This window comes from Monodelphis domestica, chromosome 2 (assembly GCF_027887165.1).
Source record: "Monodelphis domestica isolate mMonDom1 chromosome 2, mMonDom1.pri, whole genome shotgun sequence".
NCBI classification, from domain to species: Eukaryota; Metazoa; Chordata; class Mammalia; order Didelphimorphia; family Didelphidae; genus Monodelphis; species Monodelphis domestica.
In genome coordinates, this window is record NC_077228.1 from 15,602,122 (window position 1) to 15,618,773 (window position 16,652).

At 45.5% G+C, this 16,652-nt stretch overlaps 1 protein-coding gene across 7 annotated transcripts in view; it reads right to left on the bottom strand.

Moving 5' to 3' along the window:
• The window catches only part of NFIA (nuclear factor I A), a 499,453-nt gene that overhangs the window by 43,909 nt on the left and 438,892 nt on the right, over positions 1–16,652 (bottom strand). For 3 of the 7 annotated variants that reach the window (XM_007480487.3, XM_056814127.1, XM_056814126.1), the window contains exon 10: positions 12,365–12,456. The exons of 2 other annotated variants lie outside the window; for them this stretch is intronic. In XM_007480487.3, coding sequence (XP_007480549.1) covers positions 12,365–12,456 — 92 coding nt within the window. Of the gene's footprint in view, positions 1–565; positions 12,457–16,652 lie in introns of those variants that run through there. 2 more of the 7 variants (XM_056814125.1, XM_056814124.1) reach the window with 1 other exon arrangement.

A 16,652-nucleotide genomic window follows, 5' to 3' on the forward strand; every position in this document is an offset into this window, starting at 1 on the left:
AAGAAAAATTTCCTAAGAGTTTGGGCAAAGGGATTTGCAGTATAATGAGTTGCCCCAGAGGATGCTGAGTCTCCCTTGGGAGGCAATGTGATGCTTTGGCATCAGAGAACATGGGGTTGAGTCTTGCCTCTGATGCTTACTCCCTGTGTGCCTCTAGGCAAGTGATTGATCTCCTTATGGCCTCAGTTTCCTCATCTGTAAAATGAAGCCAATATCCACTCCAGGACCTGACCATGACCTGGGTTTGAATCTCAGCTTTGCTATTTGATACCTGCGTGACCCAGGGCAAGTCACTGAACTTTCCTACCACTTTGTTTTTACCCCTGGATGTCGCTGTGTGGAGAATGGATGGTTGGCCACCTGCCAGGGATGAGGAAAGTTTTCCTGTTCATTTTTGAGTTGTTCCTGGAGGACGTTAGATTAAGCCTGGCAAAGAAGAAGCATTTACTAAAAGCCTGTTGCATTGACTTGGGTTTAGACTGAAAAAAAAATCTATCTATCTATCTATCTATCTATCTATCTATCTATCTATCTATCTATCTATCTTTCTTCCTTTCTTCCTTCCTTTCTTTCTTTCTTTCTTTCTTTCTTTCTTTCTTTCTTTCTTTCTTTCTTTCTTTCTTTCTTTCTTTCTTTCTTTCTTTCTTTCTTTCTTTCTTTCTTTCTTTCTTTCTTTCTTTCTTTCTTTCTTTCTTTCTTTCTTTCTTTCTTTCTTTCTTTCTTCCTTCCTTCCTTCCTTTCTTTTTCCTTCCTTCCTTCCTTCCTTCCTTCCTTCCTTCCTTCCTTCCTTCCTTCCTTCCTTCCTTCCTTCCTTCCTTCCTTCCTTCCTCTCTCTCTCTCTCTCTCTCTCTCTCTCTCTCTCTCTCTCTCTCTCTCTCTCTCTCTCTCTCTCTTTTTTTTTCTTCTTTTTTTGGTGATTCAGTGATTTTGTTGAGGGCACCGAAATCCCCTCCTAGATCTGGACATTTTCCCCAGCAGGAATTTTCTTCAAGTGAAGCCCCTCCTCTGTACACACTTCCAGCATCCACCTGCCCTTTGCCTCTCTGCCTGCCCTCAGAAACTCTGCTGATCTGAGCGAGGTGAATGGAGACTCCATTCTTTTTTCAGAGGAAACATCTGGTTCCAAGAACATGGGAGAGAGGGAGAACCTATTGCCTGCTGGGTGATGAAGTCAGTAGCGCAGAGGCCAGAGGGCACTGTTTCCCAGGCTTTCTCTGCAGTTGACAACAAAACAGCCCAACCCAGAAGCAATGCTCTAATGTTGTCGTTTCCAATTTCTGCTTCTCTAGAAAAGTTTGCCCAGAGATTTGTTGCGTCTAAGAGCCCAGATCCTCTATCCGACTGTATTCCCAGGCTTTGAATGAAATGCTCGAGGAGGTCCACAAAGAATGCATGTCCTACATCTCAGTGTCCCCAGGAAGCTTTCTAGGGCTGTTAGTTATGGATGAGATTCACTGGTAAATGGAATTTCCACATTGGACATCCATCATAGACTCGCCTCATTCTTCTGACTCTAGACCCCCAGTCTTCAAATCATTAAGATGTTTTTCCTTCCTTTAAGACTCAGTCTGCTTCTCTCTCTACTGCCCCTAGTTCTACCATCTGGGGCCAAACATATCTGACCCCTCTCTCTGTGCCTGGAAGATCACTGTTGCATTCTGTTCTCTAGTCTGCTTGACCTTCTCCCTGATTCTTCGATGGCATGAGCCCTTTGCCCACCATCTTGCTTCCTTTCCCTTAGATCAAGGGTTCTTGACCCAGGGTCCACAGATTTTCAAGAGGTCTGTGAACTTGAATGGGAAAAGGTTTTTAATTTTCATTAGTTTCTAAAGGGAAGTCAGCATTTTCTTCAATTATTTTTAAAAATCACTCCCAGAAGAGATCTCTAGGCTGCCCCGGACTGCCAAAAGAACCTCCGGCACAACAAAGGTGAAGGGTTCTCTCAGACTTATCCAGCCCACCTTCCAAAAACTTCCAGCCCGGAACTGAACTTGGTTCTGACTTGGCCTTGACAGAGTCTGGAGAACCAGGATTTTCCTCCTTCTGGACACTCTTTGGCCATGTTAGTTTTCCTTTTCTAACCCTTCTCCACCATATTAAAGGAGCTGAATTTGTGGTTTTAGTGGAGTGAACGGCTTCACTTCTAGGGTCTAGCAGGTCACCTGGATGAAGCCCAGACAGGCAGGGCCAACTACAAAATGTCAGCAGGTACTCTCCTATGGGTCAAGATGGCGCCTTGGCCAATGATCAATGGAGGTACCTAGACGTGTTTGTTTGGCTTGGAGAAGAAGAGATTTGAGTATCCATTTTCAAGGGTTTGAAGGAGATTTGTAAAAGAGGGATTATACACAGCTGCCAAATTCTAAGAAACCAACCTAAGACTATGCCACTAGTCTACTGAGCAAGACTCATTGGCTTTCTAGTGGTTTGAGGATAAAAAACAAGTTCCTTCCTCTGCTAATTAAAGCCCATTATAATCTGGTCTAGATGGCTTTCCTGGTCCTATTTCACATTCTCTCATTTATATCTTCCAGACTCCAGTCAAATTGGCTCCTCTGCTTTCCCCTAAGTCTCTATACCTTGGCTGAGGCCTAAAATGCAATCTTGCCTCCTTAGAAGCCTTAGCATCTTTCAAGGCTCAGCTCCTGTCACCTCCTACAGGAAGCCTTTTATGATTCTCCTGCTGCTAAATGCTTCCTCCTTCAAACCACCTTGTATATGTTTACATATTATATCCTTCCATTGAATATAAGCTCTTTGAGGGCAGGTCCTGCCCCCCACCCCCTTGTATCCCAAATACTTTGGAATCAATCAATTAAGCAACAAACATTTATTAAGTTCCAGGCATTGTGCTAGGTATAGAGAAGATGCCTAATGATTATTTATGAAACTGAAAAGGGACAGCTATATGGCTCCATGAATAGAGAGCCAGGCCTGGAAATGGAAGGTCTTGGGTTTAAATCTGGCCTCAGACATTTCCTAGCTGTGTGACCCTGGGCCAGTCATTTAATCCCAATTTTGCCTATTCTCCCTTGGAATCTCTACTTAGTAAGACTAAAGGCAAGGTCAAAAAGAAAAAAGAAATCGATTTGAAGTATACTTGGTCTGATTGGCCCCAGAACTAGGCATAATGAGTAAGAGTCGCAGAGAGGAAGATGTGGGATCAAAATAAGGAAAATAAAAACTTTCTAAAAACGAGAGCTGCCCCTGGTGATAGACTAAGGATGCAGAATGAAGCATACATTCTCTATTCAGCTTGACAAGTCATGTTCAGATTTTAAAAAGCATTTTTTCCTTCCAATGGGGGAGGTAAAAGGGAGAAAAAAATACATTTTTGCTAAATAAAAAAAAATAAAATGAATGAAAAACTAAAAAGAAATCAGAGCTGCCCCAAGTATAATGGGCTCTTTAAGAAGAGAGTGAGTTTCTCTTTCCCAGAGACAGTCAAGTTGGGGCTGGGAGACCATCTGTTGCTGTGGAAGGGTTACTTGATCAGGTACAGGCTGGACGGGATGGTCCCTAAGGTCCCTCATGGCTCGGAGAGTCTGGGATTCTTTGCAACTTTTCTGTTTGCAAGCATTACTCAGTCCATTTGTATCATGTGCAGCTGGTGGGACCTTGCAGTAAACAAGATGGAATCCGGCTTCGAGGGCCAAGAAGACCAGAGGGTGGAGCTGAACGGAGGCTTTTGGGTCATTCATCAGCTGCTCTGACAGAGGGATGAAGGGAGAGCCCTCCTCCTCCCCCCAGGAGCCATTGCTTTGTCCCTAATGCTCCTGACCAGGAAATCTAAACCTTGTTGGCAAGTTCCATTTGGAAATAAAAGATTCTCTCTACTGAGAAACAGTGTGGGAGATGCTGAAGATGCTTAGATTCATTTCTGCCTCTACTGGGAAAGAATGAGGAGGACCCGGATGGATAGGCGTGAATGATCTCCCTGTGGGTCTCTGGTGGCCATTTTGGCCCTTCCCTCAATTCTGTCAGGAATCAGGTCTGCTCAGGAATTTCTTTCCATACTCAGGACACACCTGAGCTAGGAGGGAGACTTCTCATGGTCATATTAATAAGAATATCTCCTATTTTTACATGCACTATTTCATTTGTTTCTCACGACAACCCTGTGAACTATGTGCTATAGCTATTATCCATATTTATACTGATGAGAATCAGTCAGGAAGTAGCCCTACTTATAAATATAAAATGTACTCATCTATAAAGGTGATAAATTAAATCAGCATAATATGTAATAAGTATAATATTGTATGGCATATAGAATAGTTTTATAAATATAATAAACACTACTATTTAGAAATATTAAATATGCTTATTTATAGATAGAATATGTAATAAATACAATCACATATAATATACTAGATTTTAAAATATTATAACTATCCCTATTTATAAGTGAGGATCAGAAAAGCGATTTGCCTGCACTCACAAAGTTAAAAAGTATCTGAAGCAGGATTTGAACTCAGATCATCTTGACTGCAAGTCCATGGTTCTGTCTACTACCCTCAATTGCCTTACAGGGGTGGTGGTGGAACGATGTACCCAACTGAACCATTTGATCTTCATCTTTCCCCTTTTTCCAGGATGTCTGTTAGCACAATAAATGAATGTAACCATCGCTACAGTTTTGATTTGGTTGGCCTTTGCCTGATAAGTGCTGGACATGCAGACTGTGTGTGCCCAATTATGGGTTGAATAGTGCACTCTTTCCCATGTAATTGTGGTGCATCCTAAAACATCCTTGGGTGTCCTTAGGAAAGTGACAGTGATCACAGAGCATGGGGTTTAGAAATTGAAGGAATTTCCAAGATCAGCCATCCCAACCTCCTCACTGAGATCCAGAGAAGTGTCTTGTTGATGGCCATATGGGTTAAAGAAATAACCTAGCTAGTTCTCAAAGCAAACCTTCTAAGTTTCAATTTAAGATCTGATGATTCTAAATCTAGTGTTCTTATTCTTCAGATGAAATAAGTGCTTGAACGTATTTTATAAATGCTAGTTGTTACTCTACCGCACTTTCCCCATCCTGAGTTCCCTCCATGAAAAAGGGAAAGCTGGGGCTCAAAGTTTTATTCACCTTAACTCAAGCATCCTTATAGTTACTTTTTACCATGGGGGGCATTTGCAAGACTTTTGGGAAGGTAAAAGGGCCATCGATTAGGGCCACAAGGGAACTTATGGGTCATCCTGTCCAAACTCTTCATTTTACAAATGAGTTAATGGAGTCCCAGAGAGAAATCACAGCTTCATAGACCTAGAGAGCTGGAAGACATTTAATCCATCTGGATCACTCTCTTCATTTTACAAAAGAGGAAACTGAGGCCCTAGAAGACTAAGTGAAGTCAGAAAATCATGCTGATAACAAGTTGATAGATACAAAATTTGAATCTGGTTCCCCTGAGTTCAAACTCAGCCCACTTTCCACAGTACTGCCCTCTAGCTGAGGTTAAGTACCGGCCAGTACCAGACCACAAGTCTCCTAGATTACTGGATGTAATAGAACATCCTCTGAATCTTTATGGCAATAAACGGCAAAAACCCTAACCATCACCACCACCAATAAAAAGTGTACTTGCAGTAGGTCTTTTTTTTTTTAAACCCTTTTATGTCTTAGAATCCATACTGAATACTTGCTCTAAGGCAGAAGAATGGTAAGAAGAGACAAGAGGGGATTAAGTGACTTGCCCAGTGTCACATAGCTAGGAAGTCTCTAAAGTCAAATTTGAACCCAGGACCTCCCATCGCTGAGCCCAGATCTCACTCCACTGAGCCACCTAGCCACCTTCCTCCAGGTTTTTAAAGTGGAAAAAAGTCTATTTCAGTCTGCAATCAGAGTTCCTCAGTTCTCCCTCTGGAGGTGGAGAGCATTTGTCATCAAATCTCCTTTGTGATTGTCTTGAATCTGGGTCTTAATCAGAATAACTAAGTCTTTCACAGGTGCCCATCAGTATAATTTTGCAGCCACTGAGTACAATGATCTCCTGCTTCTACAGTAGACTTAGAAAATTTCCCTCTCTCCCCCTCCCGTTCTTTCTCTTTCCTCTCTGCCTCTTCCTCCCCCCTTTCCTTTTTTCTCTTCCTTTCCCTCTTTCCTTCCTTCATTCTCTCCCTCTCCCTTTCTTTCTCTTCCTTTCTCCCTCCTTCTCTCCTTCCTTCCTTCTCTTCCTCTCTGCCTCTCCCTTCCCCACTTTCCTTTTTTCTTCCTCTCCCTCTTTCTCGCTATCCTTCCGTCTTTCTCTTCCTCTCTGCCTCCCTCCCCCCCATTCTCTTTCTTCCCTCCCCCCTTTCTGGCTTCGAATCAATGCTAGGTATTCATTCCAAAGCAGAAGAGCAGTAAGCTAGGCAATGGGGACAGGGGAGTGACTTGCTAAGGGTCACACAGCTAGGAAGCATCGGTCTGGCAGATTCTTAAAAGAGAAAACAGACGCCCTTACTTAGTGGACTACTAGTCAAAGGTCTACCCAGTGCTAAAGGCATTTGCAAATTCTCTACAAAAAGGCGAGACTCCTGGGTCGGGCTCAAGTTCTCCAGTCTTGCTCTCCCCCAAGGGCTCGTCGGGGTGCTGGAGCGGGACAGGACGGGCGACGTGGGCTGAGTCCTGTCTCCCTTCAAGGAGGCTGGTCCTTCTTGCTTCTGGGGCTCCCCCGCTGCAGCAATGAACTTGGGGCTTCTTCAGGGACATTCAGCAGCCCCGAGCTCTGGAGGGAGGGAGGCAGGCGAACTCCTCCGTCCCGAGCCTCAGGTCGGAGGGGAAGTGCCTGGAGGCTCATTTCAGCTAATTAAAATGCAAGGTCAAAAGAGGGAGATGGAGTGAGGGGAGGGGCCAGGAAGCCCTTCCACCGGCGCTCCCTTCCCTTCCAGCCCAGGAAGCCGAGAGGGACCCCCTTCCTCCCTCCGGGGTGGATGGCGCGGCGGCCGTAGTTCGGAGTTATGGAGTGCGGGCACAGGTGAAAAAGCGGAAGGAGGCGCCGAGGAGATGCCTCTGGCTTGACTTCCGGTGAAGGTCACCAGCCGCTAAGCAGGGCTGCCGGTGAGGGAGGAAAAAGGCGTCCAGCCAGTCCTCAGTCTGGAGGTCTGAACCAAACGTGGAGATAGATCTGGCCAGGCGGGAGGGAGTTCCCTGCGGCAGCCTGTTCCGGTCCAGGCTGTTCCCCAGAAATACTCTGCATCGTGTGTAAGCTCCCCGAGGGCAGGCGTCGCTCCTTCAAAAAGCCGCCTTTTGAACCGTTACCCTCCATCCGCGCATTGGCTCCAAGGAAGAAGAGCGTCCGGGCTGGGCACAGGGTCACCCCGCCAAAAAGTGGCTGAGGTCGAATCTGAACCCAGAACCTCCCCCCCGGACAGGCTTGTTCTCCCTCTGCTGAGCCTCACCCTGATCTTTGCGCCTTTTCTAGGGTCAGCCATAGAGGAGCTGCTTCATGACTGCCTGCGGATTGACCCTGGCTTTGCAGCTAAAAGGACCCAGACTTAGAGCCAGAAGGGACTTCCAAGGCCACGGAGTCTAATCAGCTCTGTTTTACAGTTGAGGAAACTGAGGTCTGGAGGGGGAGTCACTCCACTAGGATCACCCTGCGAGGAGGCAGAGCTGGGACTCAGGGTAGCCTGGGTCCAAATCCAGCTGTCTTTCCCTGATCTGCTGCTTCTTAGTCATCCCTGCTTATAGAACTGAATTGAATGCTTCGTTGTGGTGACATTTTTCACGTCTCCCAGTACAAGAGGACCAAAATGGCAGCCTCGCTTGGGGTCACTGGAGAGTGTGTCCAGCCCTGGCTCATCAAACACTCTACCTGGGGGAGGCAGACGGTAAACACTCATTGGCTGGATTGCCCCGGAGGAGCCTCTGCCAGATTGGATCCTCTTTTGTCCTCCATCTCCAAAATGGCCTTATTTATGGAAGTTCAAAGCTGGAAGGGACCTCAGATCCCCGGAATCCAACTCATCCAGGCTCTGCAAGAGGGCAGCCAGCCCAGGGAATCTAGGGTGGGGGGGGTCCTTCCGAGCCATCCCAGCCAATACCCGCTCCCCAAAGAAGCCCACCGTACAGCATCCTCGACCAGTGGCCCTTCAGGCCTGGCCATGAACGATGCACACAGGATGGTGGGATTTGGCTCTCCGGGGCCCGGAGGGTGGGAGAGGCGTCCGACACATACACTGTAAGACTCCCAACGAGGAAAAAAGGAAATCCCAGAGCTTGCAAGGCAGGCAGCGAAATCATCCAGTAAGCAAAGGTGACAGCCGCTGAATTTGTCAACAAATCAGGTCTTTGCCAAGCCAAGTGATTCCTGTAATCACCCAAATGGTCATTTAGTTTTAAGTCGGGGTACTGGGGACACAGAGCAGGGATCGGCTGCACGTGGCCAGGAAGGGCAGTCACCTGCAGAACCTGCTGAAGCTGAACGTTTTAAGATGACAAATGAGACATACTGCCCTTCCTTCCTTCTTTACTTAAAATTAAGTGGCTGCCCGAGGGGACCCTAATCTTAACACTTGCTATCAATAAGACCTTCAGAAACATACTTAACTACCGTAAGCCTCAGTTTCCTCCTCTGAAAAGTCAAGGGATTGGGAGATGTCCACAATTGTCCTTTCCAGCTCTAAAAGGATGATCTTGTTATCCTACTTAACCACCTTCATTTGCCTTTGTTCTCTCTCTCTCTCCTCTGTTTCTCTCTCTCTCTGTCTCTCTGTTTCTGTCTCTCTCCGTCTCGCTCTCTCAACCCTTACCTTCTGTCTTAGAATCAATTCTGTGTATTGGTTCCAATGCAGAAGAGTGGTAAGGGCTAGGGAATGGGGGTCAAGTGACTTGCCTAAGGTCACACAGCTAGGAAGTGTCTGAGGCCACATTTGAACTCAGGACCCCCCCCCTCTCCAGGTCTGGCTCTCTATCCACTGAGCCACCCAGCTGCCTCCTGTTTTCTCTTTTTGAGACTTATGGACCATCCAAAAGATAAAAAGGCTGTTCTGACCCCTGGGGGGTTCTTGATTTCCAGGATTAGCACTTTATCCAATGAGCCACCGAGCTGCCATTATTTTTTCCAAGAGAAACCATTGATGGGTGGGCACAATGTCGTTAGTATGTGTCCAGAACATATTTGTCCTTGCAAGTCAGTTAACTCCAGAGCCAAATGAAGGCTCGCCAGTGCCAGCACTGGGAAGACAGGTCACACACAATGATACCACTTGGCAACTCACTTTCAGGATTCCACTGTGAAAATGCCAATTCAAAACATCTCTTCTCTCATGCACAAAGCATCCTCTCCAAAGACAGCAGCGCATTCGGAGCTAGAGAAGCTTGTCCAAACTTTGGGAATCCCCAAGAAGCATTTTCAGCCATTATGACCATGTGTCAGTTTGCCTCCAATATTAACGATGCTGAAATAATTTTAATTTATGATACATTTTTATGGCCAAAATAATGACCCATCCATGAGCACAAGAGGCTGAAAATACAACAGAAGTTTTCTTCAAGATAGAAAACACCACAGGGGCTCCTGTTGTTATTTTTTTAACCCTCACCTTCTGCCATAGAATCAATACTAAGTACTGGTTCCAAGGCAGAAGAATGGTAAGGGCTAGACAATGGGGATTAAATGACTTGTCCAGGGTCTATTAGCAAGTATTTTTTTTAAACCCTTGCCTTCCATCTTAGAGTTAAGGCTAAGTAGAGGTTCCAAGGCAGAAGAGTGGTAAGGGCTAGGCAGTCAAGGTTAAGTGACTTACCCAGGATCTCACAGTGGGGAAGTGTCTGTGGTTAGGATTTGAACTCAGGACCCCCCCATCTTTAGGACTTGCTCTTTATCCATTGAGTTACCTAGCTGCCATTATTATTATTTTTCAAAGAAACCATTGACCGGTGTTTCTTTGTAATGTCAAATACAGAAACTGAGATATATTCACTCCAGGTCATTATGAGATCAGACTTGGGTCCCATTGAGGGGTGGGTGGTTGGGAAAAGGGTTGGCTACCTTTAACTATTTGAAGGACTTATTGCACACAAGAGACAACTCCGAGTGTAGAATCAGGAAACCTGAGCTCACTCACTAGCTGTGTGATCCTAGGCAAGTCACCTAACCTCCGTTTGCCTCAGTCTCCTCATCTATAAATAGGGATAATTCCATGGTTCTTTTGAGGAGCAAATGCCGTCTCTGTAAAGAGAGCCCCACAGCTTGTGTTATTTGTAAAGTTCCCAGAGAGGTTATTATTATTACACATATGAAGATGGTCACAGGATTAGAAATTTCGAGTTGGAAGGGACCTCACTTGATGGCTGAGGAAACTGAGACCCAGGCAGGAATCGCCGAGAGAGAGCGCAGAAGAGGGCCTCAAGGACCATCCAGGTCAACTCCCTCATTTTATAGATGAAGAAGAAGGTCCATACAAGGAAAGTGACTTGTTCAGGGTCTATAAACTCTAAAGGACTCTAAAAAACCAGGAGGACGATATGAGCATAGATGGAGGGGCCGCAGAATTTAAGTCTCTTATTTTACAGCTGAGGACACTGAGTCCCATGATGGGGCAGGGGGAGGGGACGTGTCACAAGATGGAAAGATTATAGACAGAGCTGGAAGTCCATCGAATGCAGCTTCTTGATTGTACAAATGAGAGAACTCAGCCCAGGGAAAGAAAGTGAATGACCCTAACTGGGATTTGAACTCTGCTCCCTACTCTTTCCACTAGAACATATCACTAGAGGAGGGCATCTGCTCGACGGGACTTAACAGGAAGATGTTAACTCTCTTATACGGAGCTACAATCTAGACTGGAACTCAGAGTCAGCGTTTAACATTGCACAAAAAACCAAAGGAATAGATAACTACAATGTGCAAGCTATGATTTTTTTTGGGGGGGAAGCTAGTATTTAATGAAGAAATGGGTGCATAAAACTACTGGAAAAAACCTTTTTGAGAAGCAGAACAAAACAAAACAAATCCAAGTTCAGTTTTCTTGAGCTATGATGGAGAAACCTGAGTGGCCAAAGATACGAGCAGCACGTCCTGCGAGCCTCTTTTCTCTATTTCGGTTGATTCTGGGGACCTTAAAGTCATTTTTCAAATCACGGGGAAGCCTTGGACAACTCGATGTCTGTGCTGGACTTGGGAAGCTTTATGGGAGGCACTATTCTAGCGGTCAGTGGGGAGCCAGATCATAAGGGAAGATGTCGGGAGTGGAAGAGTTAATTCTCCCTCCTCTTCCTCCTCCTCCTCCTCCTCCTCCTCTTTCTCTTCCTCCTCCTCCTCCTCCTCTTTCTCTTCCTCCTCCTCCTCCTCCTCCCTTACCTCTCTCATCCCTCACTCCCGCCCGGCTGCCTGTGTACTTTCTGTGACTCTTCTTCACGCAGGGAAGGGCTCAGATACAACGTCCTGTAACCTGGACCATGGACGTAGCCATAACACGGAGCCCTTTGCACAGTCCCAGCAAGGCAGGGCCATCCCGTTGATGGGCATCTTGTCATTTCTTAAAGGCACGGATTAATCATGAGCAATAGAGGAAGCTTCTGGAGGGGGCGAGGGCATGCACTGAGAAGACACAGAGAAAGCACAGACCTTCTTGGACACAGCGGTGGTGTCTGGGGAGCAAGCGCATGTGGGCATTGGGTGCCATGTTGGATGAGACGACGTGTGCCCCACCTCCCGTCCTGAACATGGAAACTTCCTTCTCTCTCCTAATGGCACAGTGTGTTTTTTGTAGAGTCCCAAATCTCTTGACTCAGTTTACCTTTGGACCCCAAATGCCTCTCTTAAGAGATCAAAGACAGCCATTTCCAAATAAGGGACTCCCTGGAACTATTCTTCACCCTGTTGGGGAGCGATTCTAAGGCCACAGCTCGGTGCTAGTCTGGGACGAGATTTTCTCGCCTACCTGACCTCCCACTGTGGTGCCCCCTAGCCAGGGCACCTGACATCTGGCTTGAATTAACCATGAACCAAACGGCCAACAACTCCCTTTTGGACCAACTCAAGAATTCAAGGGGGCTCATAAAATGTTTTCTTTTTCCAAAGGGACAAATATCCGCCATAGAGAGGGTCCGCCTGGGCTCCGAGTTTAATTAGGAAAAACGGAGAAGGAGCTGCTGCTCTCCCAGGTCCCAGGGTCAAAGGGAGCGAGGACATGGGCAGTGCTGGACCCGCTCTGGCCCGAGTGTGGCTTCCTGGCCCCGGGAGGCTCTTCTCTACTGCCCCCAGGGTGGATCTACAGGGATGCTCTCCCCCTCCTAGTCTCAACACGTCCCAGGTGTCATCTCACGCGTGGGGCATCACGGAGGCAGGGATGGCGGGAGAGGAGAGCACGGCGCCGGCCGTGCCAAGGGACCAGTGGAAATGCACCAGAGACAGAAAAGAGGAGATCGGCCCACCTGTGTCTGTTGAGGGATATTTACAAAGCTTGGATCCCGGGGTCCAACACTGACGAATCGGTTTGCGGGGGAGGTGCTGGGTGTCGAGTAAGCTGTGAAGGGAAGGGACACATGCGTTCAGGGAGCAGCACCAGAATGCACACAAACAACACCAGAACACACATTCTCAGAGCCCAAGCAGCTGATTCACAGAGAAATGGGCACACGTTGGAGCTTGCGAAAATAACAAAGAGGGGGCGTAGGGGCGACCCGTTTTCAGATGGCACTCGGTGAGGGGCCTCTTGGCTTCGTCCCCCTCCCCGCACCCCCTGCCACTGAGCAAATCAGAAGGGAGGATGCGTGGCCAAACGCCAGCATCCGGCAGACCCATCACCCTTGGCCGTTACAGCACAGGGGAGAAAGAAATGAAGTCGGAAGAGCAGCAAAGCTGTTCGTTTTACAACCAGGCTTTTCACCCTGGCGGATGTGGGAAAGCCACAAAGTATTTATGTCATGCTCTCATTGGAGGAAGACCTTTTTTAAAAAGTGAGGCATTGCAGGGTTCTGAAGGAAGCATGAAAACCCCATTTTAAATAAGCTCCCCTTCCAAAACACCTCCAGAAAAAAGAACCCTCGCCATCTGCAGGTACGGTCCGCCAAGGGCTAGGAAGATTGTTGTTGCCCCGGCGCCATATTGAAATGGCTCCATCTTTCTTCTGCTCTTCACAGGGACCTCAAGTTTGACCATTTTTGAGGGCTTCATCCTACTTTCATTCGAAGATGAACACAATTTAGAATTGGGAGGCTTAATGTGGGGTCTGTGAAATGATTTTTGGCATATTTTGATAGCTTTATTTCAATAGGTTTGATTTCCTTGACTTGATTTTCTGCATTTCAAAATAGAATTCTGAGAAGGGATCCATAGGTCTTACCACGATGACAAAAGGGGTCCTTGACACATACAAAAGTTTCAGAACATCAGATTTGGAGGGTTCCATTACTTTGTGCTGTTTTCAATGGTTTCTGACCTCACCATGACAAATCAATGGAAGCTCATGGACAAGAGATCTAGAGGATGGGGAGGCTTTCATGAGGAAGGGACCTTCCACACTGGGGGGAAGATCAACACTAATGAGCTCATAGATAATAAAATCAGAGATCTAGGTAGGGCTGGAAGGGGCCATCAAGGTCAATAATGATGAGATTATAGACTAGGTCTAGGGATGGGCGAGATCTTGGAGACTCTCATGTCCAGCTTCCTCATTTTTTTTTAGGAAGAAACTGAGACCTGGGTAGGTGAAATGGTTTGCTCCTGGTCACACGGGTACTATTTGCACAGACAGGAGCTATAGGAATACTGGAGTAATTCTTTCATGAAGTCATCACATAATAACAACAAGGTCCAAGGATCACAGATTTGGAGTGAGGAGGAGGGACCTCACAGGCATCTAGTCCATATTTTAGATAAAGGCACTGAGGCCCAGAGAGGTGAACAACTTCCTCAAGGTCGCCCAGGTAGTAAGAGGCAGAGATGATATTTGAACTTATCTCCTCCGGCTTCCAAATCCTGGGATTTTAAATAATACTGAGGAAGACACCAACCTCGGGGAAGTCAAGGATTATAAGGTGTGATGACTAGTAAAGCCTGCTGCCTTTAGTTAAAAAATTAGAAGGGACACCATAGATGCTGGTTTCCACATTAAGATGCTTAGCACAGTGCTTGGCACATCGTAGGTGCCTAAATAAATGTTCTCTGACTTAAGGACTCCACAGGGCACCACAGGGGGAAAAAGGGGACACATTCTGCTAACCAGATCAAAATGATAGCCCTTTCTCAAATCAAGGCCAGCTCTCCCTCAGGAAACCGCAGAGAGTCAGCCTTTGATGGGAATTCTGCTGTAATGACTATGACAAATTCATTTCCCAAACACCTAAAAACAACTCAAAAGAAACATTCTTTATTTGGATTAACTACAAGCTATGCCTTCAAATACAAGGGTGACAGAGTCAGTCATTTTTGAGAACAAGGGGAATAGGCTGGTTTGTTTTTTTTTTTTAAACATTTGGCCAGATTATTTCCCACAGGGAACAGAGAGTAGTCTTACCCTATTTCTTTCTTTCTTTCTTTCTTCCTCTTTTTTCCCCTTACAGAAATGTTTCCCCAGGTCTAATTTCCTTTGTTTGATACATCCTGAGATGAGGCTTTTACCATGACTAACTAACAGAAGTGCCTTTAATATTCTCTTTGGTAGGTTGTCATGCCTTCCAATTGAGCATGGGGATATTTTTTAAGTTATATTAAATGACTATTGTATGGACAGGGCTGGAAAAACCATTCATTGTGTAATTATTCCTCATAATAATTTTCCGTGTAATGAGAGAAGCAGGGTAGCTTAGTAGGTGCCAGTGAAATACTTTCATAATGAATGTTTTGTTGTAGCAGCATCTCTGGCACTATTACTCTTTTTTCTGTTCTTTTTTGATTTTTAAACATGGATTAAACATGGCCCTGTGCTAGGGAATATGCAAAGGCCTCCAGGAAGTGACTTTAGCAAATTGCATAGATGGAGGATTTGTGGCAGGAAATGGATAAAATGGACATAGATAAGAGGGTGTGGATGGGATCTGATTGGCACTGGTGTGTGCAGGGAATGATAGGTACCAAGGAGGGGGCGGGGATGAGATGAGATGAGATGAGATCACAGGTTCATGGAAGGATGACATGATGGAAATATTGTGTATTTTAGCATCTATTGTTAAGTCATGATTTCAGAGGATCAGAAATGAAAGGACTTACGATCTAGAGGCAGAAAGGACTCTGGAGGTCCTAGAACCCAGTCCTCTTATTTTGCAGATAAGATCAAGGTTCAACTTAGGGAAGTAACTTAGGATAATAGAAACCAATATTTGGAGCTGGAAGGGCTCTCACAGGCTATTGAGTACAACTCTTACTTACAGATGAGAAAACTAGAGGTGAAGGATTTAGGATAATGAGATCTAGGACTGGAAAGCCCTCAGTGGTCATCTGGTCTAATCTCTTTATTTTACAAAAGAGAAAAAAAAGTCTCTAAAAGGGTAACTTCCTCAGAGAAGTAATTCTGCCTCAGAAGCAGATTAGAACTCTGTCTCCAAATCCAGTATTCTTTTCCTAGGTTTTTCTTTTTGCATCCCTAATTAGAAGTCCCTGGAGAAGAGTTGTAACTCTTAGAAGGGAAAATCAGCGATTCCTCCTGCTCTTCATGTATTTTTTTCCTGGGAAAATAAATTGAAAAGGGATGCCCTACTGAGTTGAAATCTTCCCATTTCACCCTTTAGGGTTTTGTTTGTTTGTTTGGAGTTGTCAAGTTTTAAGAAATTTCAAGAGCAGTGCAGATCTCTGAATGACCAGTTCCTGGCACCATAGTGGACCCACAGTAGGTATTTATTAATAAATGCTATCTGAATTTAATGGAGTGTGCTGGGTGCCCTAGGACTACTTTGTAGGGGGAACTGGGAGGAACAGAGGGGAGCACAGAAAGAAATACCCTTTCAAGCTGGTTAGTGGGTTAGGACAATATCCATTCTTTCACACTTGAAATGTTAGATGGATTAAAGAAAAATATGAGGGGAGGGTAAGTTAAGGTTATAGGTTCAAATGAAGCAAAGCAGCTGGTGATTGGGAACACCATCCCATTAACCTACATTTTTGAGCCCACAGGAAAACATCACAGGAAACCAATTAATTTACAACATTTCAATGGTGGCATTTTCAGAGATATTTCTACCGGAATGTCATAGGTGAAAAAGAAGCATGGCACATCCTTAGAGTAAGTAAGGAAGTCCTGAGTTTGAGTTTTGCCTCTGATATGTAACAGCTGTATTATGGTCCTCTAGTCACTTAAGTTCTTGGCTCCTTCAAACAACTCTTTAAGGCTTTAAGTTATGGACCAGTGGACACAATTTGTATCAGTGGACAGTTTCCATGCCAGGAGATTTCCTTATTGATGATATCACAGGTTTGAACCAAAGAAAAGAAAAGAAGAGCAGACAAAGAGAAAAGAAAAGGAAGAAAAAAAAGGAGGAAAGGAAAGATGAGGAAATGGAAGAGGAGAAAAAGAAACAAGGAGAGAAAGTAAATGAAAAGGAAAGTTGGAAAAGTGGGAAATAGGTAAAGAAGAGAAAAACTATATTATTGTTTTTACAACTAAGGATTTCTTAGGTATTCAGTGATAACAGATGTATAACCCAGTGGAATGCTTGTCAGCTCTGGAGGGGGGGAGGGAAGAGGGGAGGGAGAGAATATGAATCATGGAACCATGGAAAAATATTT